Genomic DNA, 21,205 nt, shown 5'->3' with positions numbered 1-21,205 from the left:
GGACTCAGGGACCATTCTATGGGTGGGGGGACACAAGGGAGGTGTCCTTGTGATAGCACGGTCTGGCCTTGATAGCAATGGGACTGGGGATGCCTGTGTGATGAGTGACAAAAGCCAGATTTTAAGCCAGATCTGTCTGATGCCCAGTTTGTACCTATTATGTGAGCACTAGACCACACATTTGGCTCTACCTTAATGCAGAAGAAAGTAATTTCACCTCCATGAAGCAAAGGTAAGTAAGTATGGTCTTGCTTGTCAGGAGTCAGCGCTGGCCTTTGGGATCTGTGTAGGTTTCTAGAGGCTCAGATGTCGGAAGAGGGGAGCTTATAAACTGGGCAAACTTCACTCTGTGGATCACAGACAGCACTGCAGATTCATTCTAATCACTTCAACTCTGAGATCACACAGCTAGAGAATCCAGAACCAAAATGTAAACTGAGTTTCACCTATTTTATTGACCCTCCGCATTTGTCTCGTGTTGGGTCTAAGAGACACAAATCCCTTCTTCCTGAGCCTGCCACTCTGGGGGCCTGGCCTAGGAGAACAAAGCAGGTGCAGATGTCCCACAGGCACCACGCTGACACTGGCAATGCGAAGTACTAATGCTGGGTCACGAGGAGAAGCTCAGTCTCTGCACACAGACTTCCTTGACGTCATATCCCTTCCCCACCAGTAAGCACGTCATTAAACTGCTCGGAGCCTCATTTTCCTCATTAGCTACCACAAACGATAGTAGTAGGAGCAGATGAGATGATACAGGGGAAGCTCTGGTACGTGGTAAGCACTCTATAACTTATGGCTCTCATTATGATTGCTAGCTATGAAATTCTCACAGAAGACAGAGATAGATATTACTGTCATTGATATATGATCGAAGCAATGGAATTCAAAAAAGTAAAACAAAAACAATGTGCTCAAGATGTCACAGCCAGTACACACAAGTAGGATTCCAGCCCACAATTGGCCAGTTTCAATACCCTGTGTCTTGTCTGGACCACCTTCACAGGCATTAGAGCATCAGCATCGGCCCTTTGCCCCTGCATCTTGCAGTTGGCCATGTGTTCTGCCAGTGGGGCTTGCCCGCCTCTGGGTTAAACCTCAGGGCGCCTTATTTGCAATGCATTTCCCACACCCCTTCCTCTGTCCACTCTTCTGTAATTATTACACCCCTCCTGGAGACAGGCACTGAAACAGGATTACACCTAACCACTGGTATTGACAGAATGGCACACCGGGGCTTGCCTGACTCCCGGCTCTTCAGGGCAGTGACTTAGAACTCTTACAAAAGAATGTCAAGAATATATTGGAATACATGGGCCCTGTTCCTGGAAAAAAAAATGCGTACACATACTAGCAATATGACAAGCAATTGTAGAAGGTTCTCAGACACCTCTGTGATCTATCCAGGGACTTCAGGGGAGGCATTCCTGATCTGGGGGAGAATCCTAAAACTCGTTAGAGTACTCATCAGCCATAGAGCTTCCGTGGACCTGACTCACAGTTTACCCTGTGCAGGAGGGGAGGGGAGAGGGACCGTGATAGAAGCAGGCCATTTTTCCATCTTAAGTGAATCTGGTGGACCCTGATGTCCTGCCAGGCCAAAGGCAGTATCAGTGGAGCAGTTGAGAGTGACCCTGTTATCCCAGGCCAGCCACAGCCACTGCAGGGGTGCAAAAGCAGATACTCACCAACATGCCCTGAGGCCACTGGAGAAGAGGCAGCAGATGTGGAGGCCAAGGGCAGTGGCAGGGCTGGTGCCACTGAGCCTTGGGACAGAGAAGGCCAGCAACTGTTTAGGGGTTGAGAGACAGCCAGTGTGCTCCCCACTCAGGGAGGACCAGCTGCTCTGATAGGAACAAGCGCTACAGAGTCAGATAGCAGAGGAAGTGTGAATCCCAGCACTGCCACTTACCAGCTTTGGACCCATGCCTTTTTGAGTCTCATTTTCCCTTCCTATAACTTTTAGATAGAACTTTCTACCTTGCGGGACTGGTGTGAAGATGAAAGAGCATTTGTATGTAAAGGGTATGATACAATCCCTGCAACACTACACTTGATCAGTAAACAAGCTGCTGATATGAATAAGATAATGGGTGTTCTTATTTGGAAGCCATTATGATGCCTTGGAGAATGCGTATTTTGGGATTCAGGTTGAAAATCAGGAGTAGTTCAGAGCAAGTGTTTGGTGGCAGAGGATGGTTTGCTGTGCACACACCTGGCCAGAGAGAGGCCACTTTGCAGGAGACCTGTCCCCCTCCATAGCAGCTGATCGCAGAGAACCACTTGGCTGATTGCATTGAGATCATACACTGGGCAAGGCGGCCCTGAAGCAGCCTCTTTCCTCCACTGGACTATTTTGCCACATCTGATGAGCATGACTTCATCTGCTTGCATTGCCCAAGTGCCTTGTTGTGTGCTTTCAAAATTTATATACATGTGACTGAACTAACGCATATGGACCTCAGTGTCTGTGTGTACAGGGGTACATGCGCCTGTGTATACTTATTTTGTGTATTGATAAGACTCGCTGTTGGTGAATATTTTGTTTTCCTCTGAGCTTGGACATCTGGTTGCCCTGATGACTGTATTCTTGAATCTGCCAGCAACTCAACCCTCCTTGAGACACATTTGGTTGCTCACCCTGGTACGCCCTCTTCCAGATCCTGACCATTGGTCATTGCAAATTTCTGTAGCAGGAGTTTTTCTTGTTGTGGAGAGAACCTCTCCTCTCTCTGGGGCTCAGCACCCAAGGTCAGGTTCAGAGATGAAAGAATGAAAGCTGGAGAGAAGGTCTGACTGATATCATTGATAATTGTTCCTTCCTCTTTTGTAGGACTGTTAGCCTGATTTATTTGGAATTTGTGCACTTTTTTTCATAACTGATCTCTCTGGCTACGTATCATGGAGAGGGGGGAAAATATAATAATTAAAGTTATTAGCATAGAAAATTTTTGCCTATTTGGAGTTTCCAGGTATGAAGGGTCAGCATAATAAGAACCCAACATGATTTCATTTATTAAAAGCAACTAATGGGGTGAAATAAAATAATGTTTTCGGTATAAGGAATGTTACATTACTAACAGAAATGCTCTCTTTTATTGTGTCTCTTTATCTATTATTTATTTATTTTCCTTAAGGAAAGGTCAGTTAAAAATTCTTGGAACTTTCATCTATCTCGTGTTGCCAAAGCTAAGAGCACAAAACAAGGCTTTTGTTGAGACACAGGTGCTAATTCATGAGCACATGTCTATGGGAGTGAAACGTGAGCTCCCCAAGAAAGGGAACTGAAAATGAAGGCAGATGCCCGTGAGTAACCCCTTCGTCTCAGAAGCATAAGGTCATGCAAAGCCCCACGTTATCCACCAGACCTTGCCCCTCTCTATGATTATTAAATGAGAACCAAAATAGCAGAGGAACCAAATATCCCTTCTGTACCATCATGGCCATCAGGCCCAGTGATCTTGTCTTCCTTGGTGTGTCTTTGGTCTTCTTTCAGTGCTGGAGAAGACAAAATTAAATATGGAATTAGTTCTACCTTGGCAAGATTTGGGAAGATTTAGAATTTAGGAACTGGGCAGTTCCTTAAGGAAACATAGCCTTTGGGAGAGCTGTCCAGATCCATCTGTCTATTCAGATAATCTGGGAGTGTCTGCTGGGTCTCTGCCTCCCTGCCCCTCAGCCTTTGGAATTTGCACCCGTTTGGTGCATTTGGAGATGCCTCTCATTGGTGCAGGGGCACAAGAACAAGGACTAGACGTTATCCTTTCAGTTCCTGGAAGTTGAGATCTTGAGAATGAAAACCAAACTCCTTGGGTTGGCCCTATTTGGTATAAGGCTGACAGAAGAGCCGCTTCTCCCTGGAAGGCCTAGAAGTCAGAGGGGAACCTTGTGATACAAAAAGTTGGGGTGGGGAGTATATGAATCTGGGGCGTCCAGGGCCCATGCTGATGATTCCGGGCAGATTAATATTTATTGGAGAATGGTACCTACAGACACATCCTCTGAGGGTTGGCTATTGAAAAGCCATGCCATGGTCCCTCAAACAATGACAGTCCCTTAGCCCTTAGGCCTAAGCACAGAGAAACAACTTATCTGAGGTCAGAGGAAGTGTAGGGATGAGAGAGGAAACAAAGTCAACTGACAGTTAAGAAGTCGTTCACTCCACGAGGCCATGGGAGCACTTCTCCATGCAGTATGGATAAATTCTCTCCCATGAGTTTTCTAATAACTCACATTTTACAGGAAATTGTTAGGTTAATCGAAAATTAGAATTGTTTCTCAGCCTGTCCCTCACGTTGCCCCCTGGTTGATATGGGGGGACTCTGGACATATACCGGGTAAGGAGGGTGTGCCTCCACCCCCAGGCATGTCTGAGACCCACTTGGTCAGAGAGGTCTCTCTCACCACTGCCCATGCCAATAGGACAGAACTCAGCTCATGACCACAGCATTCCCTGGGAACAAGCAGATAGCATTTCTTCACCGAAGAGAAGAAGAGGGTAGGGAGCAAAGTCAAGTTTTATTATTAAACAACTTTAATCCAAATGCTGATTATTATTTGCAGTGTCTGAAGGCACAAAATATACCTAAAATGTATGGAATAGTCTAAACAGAGTTATAAATCCAAAGAGCAAAGCATGAAAAAAAGATACATTCTGAGCTGACACAGAAATCTGAGTTGGGATTTTTTTTTTTTTGAGAACTTACTTGAATATCAATCATTTCCCCTCATGCCAAGGGTAGGAAATTTAAAAAATAACATAAACATGGTGAAGAATAAATAACACCATGAGGTGTTAAGGGCTTTTTTTTTTTAATAAGCAGGATGCCTTTTCCTCAAAGGTATACTCTCTCTCTCTCTCTCTCTCTCTCTCACACACACACACACACACACACACATGCACACACCCACACACACACACACACACACACACACACGCACACACACACACCTGCCATCTCTCTCCTCTCCCTTACACCCACTCTAAGCAAAGCTGTCCAAGAAGACATCCATGGTGTACCCCAGAAGACAGATCATCTCAGGAAAAAACAGACTTGGGAGTGAGATAAGGCAGTGAGACCAGAATTTGATTAAAAAAATAGATATATATGAAAAACTGACCATCCAGGGCAGGGCCCCCCAAAGTGCTGATGGAAAGAAAATGAAGCCTGCTCTTCCTCAGGGTAACTGTCGCCCACCTAGGCTTCACTATGCGCATGCACCCAGCTCCTGGTTCTCCATGCTCTGATTGGAGAAATGTCAATGGATTGCCTGGGTAGTGCTAACATCAGGCCATTCTCAGCATCCAGAGATAAATAACATAATTATAAACACTCTCCTCTCCAGGGTGCTTTTAGCTGACTATGTGATGCAGCCGTTCCTTTCCGCTCAATCATGTCAGTCAGGACTTCAGGAAAGAAATCAATCCGGGGCTAGTTATCACCCTCATAAATACACCTCTGGAGCAACTCTACAAGGCTATAGGAGATGCAGTCAATAGTCTTTGTATTGTTCCATGACCATGGGCTCTCAGCTCCCTGATGACTGCCCAGCCAGGGATGGGGAGGGGAGCCCAGCCCTCTTGGTGCCCAATGTGGGCTGTGTGCACCATCCTGGCAGGTTAGGAGAGCAGAATCACCTTTGTCATCAGCTCAGATTACTCAAACTGCTCTGCTCCTACTGGTTCTATGTCTGGTTATAAGGTTTAATTGTCCCAAGAAAGACAAGGGAGGGAGGCGTGGCTATCTAGCTGTCTTAGCCTTAAGGAACAGAGCTACCAGTAGGTTCCTTAGCTTGGGGATAATCCTGGGAATCTCAGTGAGAGGGGCCCCTGCCTATTGGCTGGATCACCGCTTGAAGGCTTCTTGTCTGGAGAAAGGGGCAAAGCAGGGAGTAAGGCCTCACACTGTGTTCTGGCCCCATTTGGCAGACTGCCTGCAGGGTTTCGGACCTGGAGACATCCTTTTAATTCTGGAGTTAGTTCCCTGGGTGATGAAGAGTTACTTGTGTTTACATCACACCAAGTTCTGCTGCTCCTTCTCTAGGAGCCAAGGCTCCTTCCTATCTGAACAAACTATTCCCAGCACTGCCCACCGCCTAGAGTACTGGTCTGCTCACCTAAGGCACCTCCCTCCACTCCTCCACCATAACCCTTTGACCCGAAACCACAGGTCACAAATCCCAGGGGTTATTCTCCCTCTGCCTGGTCTCACCACCTCACCTGGTCCACACACTACAGCTAGCATTTCTCTATCCCCATGGACAAGGACAAGCCCACCACTGCCAAGCCTCCCAAGGCAATGATGGAGCCTACCTGCCTTCTCCCACATTCTATCACTTGTTGATTCTTCTAATTAGGAAAAGAAAGCAAAAAAACACAAGGCCAATAGTATGACCCTAGAGCATGTCAGCATCAAAGCCCTCAGAGATGGTCGCCTCATTGTGGGTGCTTCTCTTGGGCCCACTGCACACCGTGTCATGCAGTGGGTGAACAAGAGGACTCCCCAGGTTCTGGAAGTCTCCTAAGTCCCAGGCTGACAGGAACAGCTGATCACCGTATAGCCCTGTGGCCTGGGGTCAGACCAATGCTGGCTCACTGTTTATCTACCCGAGAGGATTAAAGAGGAACCAAGGGCCAAGAGCAGAGGAACTTGGCAGGAAACCATGGGACATGGCAACAAGCAGCATTTGGGGCTCCTCTAAAGGGACTGGCTGCTTATCTTCCCCTCTCCCCCGGCAGGAAGGGGCTTCTTATCTGATCACCCCTCCTGCCTTCAGAAAGGCCCAGGAACAGGGGGCTTCTTTGGCACTTCAGAATGATCACAAGTAATTTGCCTTTTTATTCATATAGAACAAAATTTACAAAGTCATTCATACAGTTTTTGTGGTTTTTTTTTACTGACTTCGAAAATTGGGAATATTCAAAATACACTTTTACCCCACTCCATTCTGTCATTATTTACACATATGTACAAGAAAAATGAAAGAGTCTTTGTGTGTGTGTGTGTGTGTGCACGTGTGTGTGGTTTGTGTTGTTGTTTTCTTGTATTAAAAAGCTCTGCTGGTCGGGTGGGTGGATGGGCGGGCGGGAGGGCAGGCGGCGCGGTCAGATGGAGGTGCCATGGGAGGTGTCCAAGGCCTCTGGAAGGACGCCTCCCGGCACAGGCTGGAAGGACATGGGGATGGGGGTCTTCACCGGGCTCTGGCGGAATAGCCCCCCATTGGGCGACCTGTGTTTGCACTGCATGGAGGGCATGGTGGCCGAGCTGCTGAGGGGCAGCGGCAGATTGCTGCTAGGCCCTGACGAGAGTGTCCGGCTGGGGCCGTGGCTGCTTTGCTCTGGCAGAAAAGTGCTGACCGAGAGCTGTGTGTTCTGGTACTCTCGCGTCGGCTCCAAGGCTTGGCTGGGAGCCAGGCCCCCCATCTCCAGGGCCGAAAGCTCAATGGACGCTGGGGAAATCTGCTTGTGAGCAATGTCTTCATCCATTAGACTGTTCATGCGCCGGTGAACCTGCTCCAAATTCACTTCTTTGTCCTGGAGGGAAAGCACAGGAAGGTCAGGCCAAGCCCTCACATGAGCCAAGGCTGGCTTTCTACAAACTCTGGGAGGCCTGGAGACCCTAGGCATGTTAAGCCTGGTAGACACTAGGTGAGCACTGCCCCCCCCATTCCTCCCATACCCCCTCACCTACATCTGGGTGAACTTCAGTTATCTGGGAACTGGTGGCCTAGGACACTGCCCCAAGGTAGCAAAGACCCAGAAAGCAGGCCTTGGCAACATGTACCTTCCCTCCTCACTTGGCCTAGAACCACGGTCACACTCAGAGGCAACCCCTGCGAGAAGATGCCTTGAAGAACTGGCAGAGACAGAAGGAGGAGAAGGGAGTTCCCGTGGGAATAAAAGGAACTGGTCCTTGAGCCCCCAGGGTGTCCTGTGTATTTACCACGGAGTTCATAATGCTCAAAGGGCCTGATGTGATCATCCCCATCAGACACAAAAGGAGGCTTGGGTTCAGGAAGGCCAGTGACCTCCCTGGAATCACCACCCTTGTGAATGGCAGAGGCAGCAAGGGAAGGCTGAAGCAGGAAGTGGGCACCTGGCTCACCCTAAAACCCTTGTTCTCTCCATCTCCAGAGATGCCAGCAAGCAGGCATGTCCTTGTCTCCAAGGCCCATGGAGCTGGTTCCTGGATGAGGAAGATGGTGGAAATGGTGAAGAATGGGTCTTTGCAGGGCTTAGATGACTTTCCCAGTATCAAGAATGTAGAGACAGCCAAGAGGGTGACCCTGACACTCGACTCTTTCTCCATAATGTAAATGGTGGCAAGGAAATGGTTTTGTTTATTTGTGTGCTTAAGAAAGAGAATAAAATTCACTTCAAATAACCTGATGTTTTGTCTACAATATCAAAATAAATCAAGGAGGCCAAACTGCTTGAAAGCTCCTAAAAGACAAAGATGAGGTACTCTATTTGCTCAGTTCCCCCCAGTGAGGTGGGGCATAAGACCAGGTGTCCACAAAGGAGCCATGCCAGCTCCCCAATGAGGTTCAAAGTTCCACTCCTATTTTTAGGCAGCATGAGTGCCAATGTGACAGGCAAGGTCATGCCTATCACCCATACTTCCCTGATGTCAAACTCCTAGAGAAATACCATGTCAAAGCTCTGCTCTGAGATAGAACACCACAGGCTGTCTAATGGTGACATCCGTACAATAGAGAGAGGAGCCTGTCCCGGGCCCATCTTATAGGGCAGTTAGAAATACCACAGATGTAAAGGCCCTCAACGGGCTTTCAAAAGATAAAAGAAGGAACCACACAAATCTAGGGGGCCATTCCAGTGGCTGTTCTGAGCTCCTAGGAGGCTGGTGGGAGAGGATCTTTCCCAGGAAGAGGCCACCCTGAGTAGCTGGTGTGAATGCCCCTCTCCCATGGGTTGCTAACCCCCATGAAGTCTCAACCCAGCCTTCCTCAGGCAAGGAAGTTGCCTCTGCAGTTTACTCCTTCTTCTCAGTGGCCCCTGGTGTGGAGAAGGCAGGGCCACTGCTCTCTCCACACCTCTGCTGAGCTCAAGACTGGTAGTCAGACATTGGCTTCTGCCTTTTCCAGAACCTTTCACAGAAAAAGAAAACTGACAACCCCCACAAGAAAATAAGAAACTCATCCCAGGCCAAGAGGAGACCTGAGAATAAGAAAGCCAACTGATTTGAGGATGGAAGGTACTATGGGGCATGGCTCCATATCATAGATGGAACAACATCAGAATTCACTGGCATAGCTCCATGGGCAGAGCCGACATTCCAGGGATCTGAAGCCCCACACAGCTGAGCTCAGCTCACTGATGCCGGGAAACCAGCTCCAAGTTGAGGACACCACTGGGTGGCAAGTGTCCTGGGTAAAATCAGGGAAAGTGGCTGGAGACTACCAGGCCTTGACTTAACCTGACTAAATGTAATGCATGCAATGTCTTTCACTGACTCTTTTAAGGCTGTAAAAAACTACAAGACACCAAATTCAAGTTCTCTTAATTACCTTACAACATGCTGATCCAGCTCTGTACAACTTTGCCTTTTTCTTTCTGTTTTATCTGCTTTGTTGTTAGTCTTGCATATGAAACCATTTTAAATAGTTTTTTAAACTGCTATAGTAGTCTCTGGCTGTTTTAAGACCACCAAGCATCAATTATCCCTTCCTAAGACCATGGTCTGTTTGCTTTGAGGGAATTACTTCTCACTGGATAACAGTTTGGAAGGTGCCCTGCCCGCCTGTAGCTAAGACGAAGGACCACTATGCAAACAAGGACAATAGGAATGAACTGAATCCTGAACAAAGAGATAAAGAGACAGAAAAGAGTTGACTGTCCATCCAATAATGCAATAGTACTTCAACAAACTTTCTGCTCCATGACTGTCCTCCTAGATCTTGCCCCCCCCCCCCCCCCAGGTTCTCTGGACAAGTCTGACTCCTGCCCACCACCCATCCTGCTTCTCCAGCCTTCTCATGGTTGCTGTGTGCCCCTGATAAACTCTGGGACAGATAAATCTGTCATCTCCACTGGCCAAACTCAGTGCCACAGCTGTGTTGGTAAATATCTGCATCTATAGGCTATTTTCATTTCAAAATATGGGAAGGGCAGAAGACAAGTATCAGAGATCCTGGTAGCTGGATTAGTTGAGAGAGAATTTCAGAAACTTTTAGGGTCTCATAATAGAACCTTCCTTTCTCTTTGCAGACAGCAAAGCTTGGAGAAGGCTTGATAGCCAGCTGTCCCTGCTGGCAAAGTCTTCAGTTTCCACTGAAGAAAAACCGATGACCAATGGACCTGGATCGTTGGAAGAATGGGGTAGTTGCATGATCTCACCATTTCCTCCTTTAGATTTTCTTTCCAGGGTTCTAATAATCCTTTTGGGGACACAATGAAGCCACATTTAAAAGTGGACTAATTTGGAAGGGAAGGCAAGTATCTTGGTCCCAGTCCTGTTCACTCTGGCAGTTAAAAGAAAGGGTATGACCCTTTTTCTCAGAAAGTATTCAGGAGATGCTCCCCATTTTGCAGGGGTCTAGAGATAGAGAAAGGAGAACTTCCTGTCCAAGAAGACCACAGGAAAGCAGAGAGTTGAGAGTGGGGACAAAGTGAAAGGAGCCCTCTCTATCGAATGCCAGGGCCACAAAACAGAAGGAGAGCTTTGGGGGAAGACCAACAACCCAAAATACTCTGAAGAAAAATGTGAACAAAGGAGGTCTCTGAGATGAAATCCTTCACCCGAGAAGTATAAGGCAGAAGAGGTTCAGGGGATGGAATTATAAAAGTGGTTGAGACTAGGCACCAATCTAGCATAATAATCACAGCTGTGAGGACTTGATCTGGTACTACCAAAGCATCTAGAATAAAAACCAGCCCAGAGCGTAGGTATGGCTACAGCCCAATTACCTGAGAATCAGTACTTTTGGAGGAAAGAGCTTGAATATAGTTTCCTAAATCCATATATGTTTCTTCTTGCCTCAAGTTAAGGACAAACGAAGCATTTCCAAGGACTGTAAAGCTGTGCAGTGAGTGTCAGCTTCCAATTGAGGTTAGTCATTAGCCTATAACCTTTCCACGTCAGGACACAGAGAAAACATCCACACTAACTGAACAGACTTTCCTGGGAGACCTTCCCACCCCAAATGGCAGTGAAGTAATTAATCCTCTCTGCACCAGTGGGACCTCATTCTGTTCAAATTCTGTTACCGCTGGTAGCTAGCTCCAACACAAAACAAATCCCAGAAGAACAAGGTGGCATCGTGACCTGCCCATATTTGATTGTTTAACTGGACAGAAAATGAGAAAAACTTACGAAAATGCCTCCCCACCCCCCAACACAGGTAGTCTGTTTGAGCCTCCAATCTATTTCTAAGCTGCCTGCTTCTACCGCCGTCTAGAGGTCAGATCTGAAGTGCAGAAAACTGGAGAAAACCACCTTGTACGGTAAAGCCTGGAAGCATCGTCTTGGATCACCTGGGGCCACAGATTTAGCACACACTAAGTCATTTCCAGTAGTCCCCGGCCAAGGAACGAGGAGGCAGAAATAATCCACCTGCTCAAGGAAAGAGGCAGGAGTGATTTGAATAATTATCTATATTTTAGACAAAATGGGACATTCTATTATGTTATGCAAATTCAAATAATGGACTTTTTTATGTGAACTACATCAGTTTACATCCTCATTATCTCAAGTTTTTGGTGTTCAACCGTATGGAAACTTGCTGCTGTCTTCATTAATTTACTGTAGGTAACTGACCTAGTCAAACATCCCTGAATATGACATAAAATCCACGGACTGCATTTATCCACGAATCCGGCTGAATTCCAGCTCTGTGTTTCTCACCTCATATTAAACATGATGACAGATGCACCAAAAGAGGTTACTGGGGACCCTCTCCCAGGCATTGTCTTGCAGAGAGATAAAGTTCTGTAATTAAGCCGCTGTTCACCAACGTGGAAATAATTCAGCGTACTGGAAAATGGTAATTAACTAAACTATCATCTATGTAACAGCCAGTTACACATGGGACTCGTTAGAACAGGCTTTGTTTGGTGTCCAATGGCTTTTACTTTAAGTTGAGCAGGAACAAAATGGGACAGGGGACTTCACACCTGACTGGGATGGTTGTAGAGGTGTTCTCCCATTACCACTGACACCAACCGGGTTGTAAATGAGACCCAATGGCCGGGGGAAATGCCATCAATACGAACTTCTTAAGTGTTGCTCTAAAGACTTGCCCAGCCCTAAAGGACTGGTCTGGAGGTCTGAAAGTAGTGGCTAGGTAAGAGCAAAGAAATTGAGCAGTTAATGAAGTGGTCTCAAGAGATGATGGACAGTTTTCAGAGCATCACTGGGAAAGAGTTCTGATGGATTCTGTCACAGATTCCACAGGGGAGGGCAAAAAGAAGAGAGAGCTGATGGACATCTCCCATCATACGTGGTAGCAGTAGGTGTACCTGGGGTGAACTGAGGCTAAGAGATTCGCTCAAGGTCACACTACTTCATGCTAAGTGGAGCATCAGGATCAGAGTCCATATCTACCTGCCTCCAAAACCTGGGCTCTTTCCAACTATGCCAAGCTGTGTGTTCCCAATTTCCCCTTGGGAGGATTGTGTAGACCAGTGGTTTTCATCCTTGGCAGGATGTCAGAAGCACATGTGGAGCTCTTAGAAACTACAGTTGTTCAGATCTACCTAATAGGACCCTTTGGGGAATGGAGCCCAAGCATCTGTATTTCTAAAAACCTCCAGGATTAATCACCTCTGATGTGCAGCCAGAACTGAAAGTCATTGATCCAGCTGAAATGATTACACAACAATTTAACATTAATAACGTTTTCTTTATAGGAGCCCAGACTGGTTCATTCATTCGATAAACACTTTTGAGCTCCTACTACCAGATGAGCTAATGTTCTTGGTAAAGCATCCATCTTGGTCCCTGGCATGTAGAAGGTGCTCAATACTTCGGCTATATTCATCACCTCTTAACGAGAGGCTCCGCTGTTCCAGACACTGGGCAAAGTGATGGCAATGCGGAGGTGGAGAAGTGCCAACAGACTCCAAGCAGGGAGAGGCAAGTAAACCATTAGCAGCAATTTGGAATCAGCCAGCATGAGTGCATACACCCAGGGAAGCAGCCCATAGAGGTGAGCAGGGGAGATTTTACGGAGGGGAGTGATGTCTGAGCTGCTTTTGAGATACACATTGGTGTAAGATAAGCATTCACTCTCTTCTTGCTAATAGCTCCTGCGATAAGGGCTTAAATGCACACTTGCTATCCTTACCCTCATGCTAAGAGGCCTGACATCAGGAGTGTAGCCACTGGGCCAGACTCAGTTTGTGGCTGAAGAGACAAACTGGGGTGCAGAGGATGTCAATGCCTCGCTAGGAGCCGGCATCCTGGCTCAAGGAAAAAAGCCCAAGCTACACTTTTAATTCCCCAAATCCTCTGGCAAATGTCAGGCAGGAACCCCTGCTCCTGCACACACCCCATGGAAGGCCCAGTGGCAGACACAGCAATCATATCCCAGTTCTGTCCCTGCCCATTCTGCTGTTCATTTCTCTAGGGCCAAAGATGTCTTCCTCCAATGCTCTTGAAGGCAATCAGGAGAGTTAAGAAGATAACATGTAATCTTTCTGGCACAGAGAAGGTGCCCTAAGATGTGAATTGTCCTCCCCACACCCCTTACTGCCCATCACAAGGTCCTTGGGAGGGAATAGGGCCTTGGCCACCATTTGCCAAGCATGTCCCATGGGCAGGTGCCGCTTATGGCACTTTCCACGCCTTCCCTCATTGAATCTCAGAGCAACCCCGTGAGGCTGGCATAAAGGAAGAGGGGAAAGGTACAGGAGAGAAAAATCTCTACATGGAGTTGGAAGAAGCATCAGAGGAGTGAAGGCAGAGAAGGGTGCAGAGCCAAAGGGGGTGTCCCCTGCCACAAATCCTCCACGGAGAGCAGGCGTGTGCTTCCCGGCCACACAGACAGCAGCTGGCCCGCCGGCTGCTACTCTGCCGCTGCTGCCCGGCCACCCTGGCCTCTGTCAGCTCCTGTCTGCGACGGAAGCAGGGACGGGGTGGGGAGGGCAGGCAAGGCAGGAAGCACAAACATTCCAAGCTCCCAGCCCAGTGACGGATGATTCATCCCTCACTCTTCATGTCATCTCCCATTTGTGCGGTTCTCATCTTTATTTCATGAATATTTTATTCTTAGAGCAATGGCTCCACTTCCCCCATAAATCTAGAGGGTGGCTCTTTACTGCAACCACAGAGTCTGCTGCACTCACCTGCACTGGGTAACTACATAATAGTCTGATTCCTTAGAAAAAATACGAGCTCAAATCCACATGAATATTAAGGGGTTGAACGCACATTACTACTCTTCCTCAAGTAGGTGTCTAAAGTCTGAAGACATCTCAGCACAAGCCATTAAACACAACTAGAACTACACCCAAAGACAGGTTTCTGGCTCTTAAGAAATACAGCCAGTGCCCCAAAATGAAGCATTCTAAGGTAAAGCAGACACTCTCACCTAATTGAGAATGCTGCTCCATAAAACACGGCCAACCAGTAACACAAAGTGGTTCTGGATTAAATACCGTTAATATTTGTGGAAGGTTTGAAAGATATGCTTCTAATATCCTGTTGTTTCAACCCCCTCCTGGTTCTTATTCCCTCCATGATGAGGGCTCAACCACTTGGCCTGACATCCAAGTCCCTTAGAGCAAGTCCCTGCTCCCTGATCCAGTGTCCTCCACTCACATCCCCTTGCTGATGGCGACACTCCAGCCCCCACAGCTCCAGGAGGTGTGATGACTGTTTACCTCCGTGTTGTTCACCCTACCCGAAAGGCAACTTCCAATCTCACCTCCAGCTCTAGGATCTGTACCAACCCTTCAACACTTCACTAACTGGGAGGAGCTCTTCACTAACTGATACCCCTGCCCTCCCTATGACCCCAGGCTGGGCTGGGTGCCCCTCAGTACATCCATGGTACCCTCTGCTCACTTGAGAATAGCCTTGATCAATGGAGGCTGCTTTGGTCAACCTCTCTACCACATCTGCTCCTCCAGAGGTAAGCCCCCTGGGGACATGGACTGTTCCCCCACAGGCATATATTTATGAAAGGAAGAAGAGAGACGGAGAAATTTCATTTGAAAATCAGAAACTCATAAAAACAGAAAAAAGATGGGGAATATTTCCCTCTTCTATCATGCAACCCTTAGCAACACCAGAAGGGGCTGGAGGAAAGGCAGCTACCATGCTTTTGCAACCTGTCTTTTCACTGGTCCTCATTCCTGTCTGGAAGCAAGTTGGGGGCAGGTGCAGAAACTTCCATATTTTCTAGGCAGGACCAATGTATTTCATTCTCTCTTATGCCTCAGATCCTGGGCTTATGCAGAAGCCAGAGGAGAAGACAGAATGCTTTGCTGACAAGAAGAGAGCTGTTCCTCACAGCTGGGTCATTTCTTGGTCTCCTGGTCTTTTTTCTGTATTTCTCTCTTTCACGTCTGCCTTCTATATCTCTCCAAAAATCAATCCCCTCACCACTCCTTCTCTCTCTCTCCCCTCTTCCTTCTCTCTCTCTCTCTCTCTCTCTTACACACACACACACACACACACACACACACACACACACACACAGAGTAATCATTCACTTTGGCTGCCCAGGCTAGGCTTGTCACTAAACACTAAACTAGGGGATGTGAAGGGACATGATGACCAGAAGCATATGAGAATGCCCTGTCCAAAGGAAGAATGGCCTCTCTCTGCACCTAGTTCATACGGGACATTCTGGAGGGCAGAACCTGTTTCTCCTGGGCACCCACTCTGCCCATGCCATCCCAGGTCAGCACTTCCATGACAGGGAGATGCTCACCCACCCAGAGAGCCTCTCCTGCTCCCCTGACCCAAGGGCATGTGCACTGAGAAGTCAGGCTGTGGCTGATTGGGTCTGGAAAAAAACAAACCCAAACCAAACAATATGGAGAGTGAATGCAATGGGATCTTGTCTTCCCTTGTCCCACTGGGGATGGCTCCAGGACCACCCTACCCTGGGTACATGCTGAGGCTTCTGTACATATAGACTTGAGGCTGGTAAGGGGACATATATGCAGACTTTCCTAAAAACTACTCATCGGAATAATTCACAGTCCCTCTCAATGACTTCTTCACAAAAAAATTTCCAGGAGCAAAAGAAGTTCAAGCAGAACCATTAACTGTTCCTTTCAGTGGCTTTCCCTTAAGTCTCCTCCTTCCTTCTCACCCGTGGCCCAGGGGTGACCAGAGAAGCACTGAGGCCATGGGAGACCCAGGCCTTTTCCACTTTGCACTTCCTTGCAGGGAAGCACACAGAAGGCAGATGAGGAAGATGGATGTCCCCAGAACATTTCCAACATGCTGAATCAAATGGCAAGATCCTTCCAGCAAAAACTAAGTGTGATGACAGAGAGCTTGCTGCCTGGTATGAATGGAAAGTCTGTCCTCACCCCCACCTTGCCAGGCGCTCCATTACAGACTGATATGGGGTATGGCCAACCAGTCTCTCCACGCTGCAGAGATGGTGGCCATGGCGACACTGCCTTTCTGGATTTGGCGCTGGTTACTTTGCTGCATCTTGTTTGAAATTTACACCTGTTTGTAGCAACATAATCTGTTGATTAGAATTCAGAAGAAGCTGAGGTATAGGCAGCACAGAGGGGCAGCCCTGCAATCCAGTGGCTCGGCTTATGTCTCCCTGCCTGTGTGTAGGTTTCCACTGGCACAGATCATCCCCAAATGGCACTCCTTGCCACCCTCCCTTAGGGAAACTGGCTCCAGGGTCCCTTGGTGGAGGCTTCATATAAAAAAATGGACTCAAAGAAGAACAAAACCCCAACGGAAGGAAGTGTTGTGGAAAGAATCAGCTTGTGGTTGGCACACATAAGGAGGGATTTTGTGCCAGAACTTGAAGTCTGGACAGAGCCACAAAGTTCCCTGTGCTGGGTGTTCCTGGAGGAACATGGGCAAGGCCGGGCCCTATACGGAGGGGGAAGGGAAGGGGAGAAGGGGCGATGGGAGGGGAAGTGGGGGCCAGGCCCTACTTGCATGCTGGAAGAGCAGAGCCCTGTGGCCCTTGATGTGAAGGCAAAGAGAACCAAGAAGGAATGAGATCTCCTCTCTTACCCTACAGTTGGTCTCTCCAGGTCAGGGTGGAGGCACATGGGCGGGGCAGGGTGGGGAAGGGCTCTCTGGCGCTGCTCATGCTGTACCCGCTCTATAGATAAATACAGGACTTTAGTGGCCATGGCTGGTGCCTTGGCACTTTGTTCAAGCATAAAAACATCCCCTACATTTGTTCTCTTGCTTTAAAATCAAAGTAAAACAATGACACCATCCCCCCAAATAAAACACTGCCGCCTCTAGACAAGTGACTTCGGTAAATACTAACTGGAAGAAAACCGCCCGCCGAGTGGCCCAGTATGACTCTCCTGCCTCTAGGATGCAGAAAGGAGAAGCAGGACTCAGGGCACGGACCTCTTTGGGGGTCTCCTGGTGGCACCGGTTGCTGTTCCACCACAACTCCAGGGCAGCCACCAGGCAGGCCAGGAGGAGGCCGATGGCCAGGATGCAGAAGACCCCAGCGAAGCTGTGCAGCTTGAGGGATTTGCCGTCGGCCTGGGCACTGGCGTGGCTGGTGAGGTCACAGCGGCCCATGTGAGGCCACCACTTTTGCTTGAGCACGTCCAGGTCCCCAGTGTCCTGCAACTCCAGGATCCTGCAAGATACAATCCACATGAGCCACAGCCACCGGCCTCATCAGTGTGGTCATGGGGGCTTTGGCCCATTCCCCACCATGCTGGCCCTTCCACAGACCACACTGAACCGTGGTGGCTCTTATTCTGTACCAATTTTTCCCTCCCCAATCCATTCTCCCACTGTGAGACAGTGCTCTTCCCAAAATACACATCAGGTTTGTCTTTCTCCTTAAAAGTCTCGATGCCCCCTCCTACCACTGCCCATGGATAAAGTTCAATAGCAAGCACATAAGGACCCTTCACATGGGACTGGGAGCAAGCTCTGGGGATAAAATAGGAAAATATAGAACTGGATGAGGCAATATTTGGACTGTGGACTTGCAAAAATGCTTTCTTTAAACCTTCAATCCATTGTAAGTTTCTCCCACCAGGATTCCCCAAATCACTCATTCATTCATTCGATTTGAGGAGTATCTGCCTTGCGCTATGTGTGATGTTCAACACTGCTGAGGGTGCAGTCCAGAGACACATACATGGACCTTGAAACAATTAGAGCAATCAATGTGGACACCGAAGCTGTGATCAATACCATGCCACGAAAGTACAGGTGCTAAGAAATGGTGCACTGGGTGGGTGTCCAGACCAGGGGGGTTACAGGGCGGACCTCATCAAGGAAGTGACAGGTAAGCTGCCACCTGAAGGAAGGTTAGTCATCAAATAGCTCACACTTGTCTGGCATATTCTATGTGCCAGGATATATGTGCCAGGATATATGCTATGTGCCAGGATAGTGTTTAATTGTCATGTCAACCCTTTGAGATGGTTCCTTCCATTCTCCTATTTTTATACAGAAGGAAATGGAGGCACAGAGAGGTGAAATATCTTGCCAAATTCACTTTGTGGTTGGCAGGGATGGCATTCAACAAGAAGGAAAAACTACAGCCATGCTTGAAAGTCTTGTCTGGGCTAAGTGCTCAGCATGTCTGAGATGCTAAAATACGGCCACAGAGGCTGGAGAGTGATGGGTGAGGAGGAAGATGGTGGGAGAAGAAGCTAAAGCAGGAAGAGCAGAGAATGTCGGTTCTGAGAAGGTATGAGAGGGAGTCTGGATTCCATCCTGATCACCAAGGTGGGGCAAACCCCTGGGCTCCTGTAGTCCCCATGCAGGTGTTTGGACGGTGGTTTTCCTTCTTGTGGCATTTTATGGACTCCCTCTGTAATTCAGTGGTCTGAACAGTGAGCTAGTAGAATCTGGTAGTCCCCAGCCTCCTCATACCCAAGCTTTTCCATCTGTGGAGGGAGACTTTCAGCCTGGTACGTGGTGATATATCCAGGTGATAACACCTGCTGTGACCTCTCTGAGCCCATATTCTCAGCTCTCTGGGTGTACACAGTTCAGGAGAAGTGGTTCTGTACAGCCAGGAGAAGCTCACTTCCAACTGTCCAGTTGAGCAGTCTCTGCCCTGGACCTGCATTGCAGGCCACCTGTGACCATAAGCTGAGGCTGAGGTCTATGGGCTGTGCATGCATGCATGGGCTGTGGCTGTTGGAGAGGGAAGGTGACAGCCCAGAGGGGGTCCTCTGACCTTTCACCATCATGGATCCAGCATAGCATGGCCTTTCATAGGCTGTGAATAGCTTGGCTCGGTACAAGAAGCAGGGAATGGAGGCACCAGATCTCAGCTGGGTATGACGGAACAAGTGACTTGCTCCTGCTTAACCTTGGCTGGCTCATCTTTGCAAGATAGATCCACGACCCCACTAGGTGAGTAGATCCTTCAAGATGGGCTGTGCGTTACTCTCCATGGTTTCTCCTGAGCAAGCAGAGTGGCGGCACAACTTGGGCCATCAATGGATGTTGGCTGCATCAATATGTGTATGAATATATTAATTGAATCATGAAAACTAATCTAAGCTAAAATGGCCATGGTGAGATAATGAGATAATGTCTGTTAAGAGCCAAGGACACAAGTCAGCACAAAAGACTTAATATGCCACTGGTGCCTGCAGGGACTTGGTCATTGAGATAAATGCATGATTGCCATGTGCACCTGTGCGCCTTGGGCTTGTGTTTGGTATGCTATTGAGCACAAGATATCTCACATGGCACATCCCATGATCACCTGGGCAGCTTCAGTGTCCCATACCTCTGTATGGCGCTGGACATGTTACAGAAGCTGGCCACTGGTTCATGCTGAAAGGCCACTATTTAAGTCTATGCTGGCAGGTCTGAATAAGCTGGGCCTCCTGGCAGTTATAGGAACCCCAGGGCTGGATATGCAGGATCTCAGGGCTTTGAGAAGACTTGTGGGTAGACTAATGGCTCGCTGAGGAGAGACAGCAGAGCTTTGTATTTAGCACAGATTCTGCTCTGATGGACATCATGCAAACACAGACCGTGCCATCACACTAGCCATGGTATGCAACCTCTCAATTTCAGTGCTGTTATTACTAAAATCTGAGATCATAACAACTCCTACCACAGCATGACTGTGGAAAATGGAAAAGGGACACATGGGCACCACTCAGCTCAAGATATGGCAAGTAATAAGAGCTCCATAAAAGCTGGTAAAATTTGCACAGTCTGATGGCCATGCTGACCAGCAGCCCTATCCAGTCCAGTACTGACATGCACTGCCTTTTATTGAGAACATAGTAGGGACTGATCATTTCCCATTGTTGTAATCCTCCTAGCAGCCTGCAAAGTAGTTCTTAGTGAATCAGTTTTACATCTTGAAGACCTGAGGCTTGGCATCTAGATGACTTGTTCATGGTTGCAATTAGAAAGTGGCAAGATTATTCTTCAGAGCTGGGGCGTGCTGACCCGGGAGGCCATGCTCTTTCCAGATAATCAGGCTGCTAAGTGCAGTCAGCGGGCTCTCTGAGAGTTAGGTTCTGGTCTACGGGACCACGAAACTCTGGCCAGAGCATAGCTGTAGGGTCTGATTTTTACTCCTCCACTCACTGACTGCAACATCAGGCAGGCTGCTTAGTTCTACCGATGCTTCTCTTCTTCCTGCTCCTTTTAATTGTATGCATTTTTATGCCCAATATTATTTCAGGAAGAATGTAAGGCAGTTTATAGGGAAACATAGAATAAAGTAAAAACAAACAAATCAAAAAGAAAATTTAAACATGTAAGCAACAAAGGAAAGATAAAACAAGTCACGGGCACAAAATCAGTCCTAGAACGAGGCTAAACTAATGCACACCATAATAATCTATACTCCTGCTTATGAGTAAGCCGGAGCGATAATAGCCACTTCCTGAAGCCAGTTGTTCTATTTTCCAGACAGATATAATTGCAGGTGCTTTCCTCTGGTCAATAGTTGGGGAGCCTGCTACACAGTAGGTGCTCTATAAATGGCTATTAGGTTGTTAAACATTTATTGAATGCCTGCCCTGCATGCCATGGTCCACAAACAGGCTACAGCACTCAACCCTGCCATA

At 47.9% G+C, this 21,205-nt stretch overlaps 1 protein-coding gene across 2 annotated transcripts in view; it reads right to left on the bottom strand.

Moving 5' to 3' along the window:
- Window positions 1-4,528: 4,528 nt before the first annotated feature.
- Window positions 4,529-21,205, bottom strand: part of GRID1 (glutamate ionotropic receptor delta type subunit 1) — a 696,363-nt gene continuing 679,686 nt past the window's right edge. Inside the window, exons 15-17 of one of the 2 annotated variants that reach the window (XM_060642294.3) lie at window positions 17,535-17,775; window positions 17,184-17,274; window positions 7,421-7,534 (exon numbers count right to left, since the gene is read on the bottom strand). In XM_060642294.3, the coding sequence (XP_060498277.1) occupies window positions 17,185-17,274; window positions 17,535-17,775 (331 nt within the window). In that variant the 3' untranslated portion in view covers window positions 7,421-7,534; window position 17,184. Of the gene's footprint in view, window positions 7,535-17,183; window positions 17,275-17,534; window positions 17,776-21,205 lie in introns of both variants that reach the window. The other variant, XM_060642293.3, reaches the window with a different exon arrangement.

The sequence above is a fragment of the Panthera onca genome, chromosome D2 (assembly GCF_046562875.1).
Source record: "Panthera onca isolate mPanOnc1 chromosome D2, mPanOnc1 haplotype 2, whole genome shotgun sequence".
NCBI lineage: Eukaryota > Metazoa > Chordata > Mammalia > Carnivora > Felidae > Panthera > Panthera onca.
The sequence above is the reverse complement of the archived record's forward strand: the minus strand, read 5'-3'. Positions and strand labels throughout refer to the sequence as shown.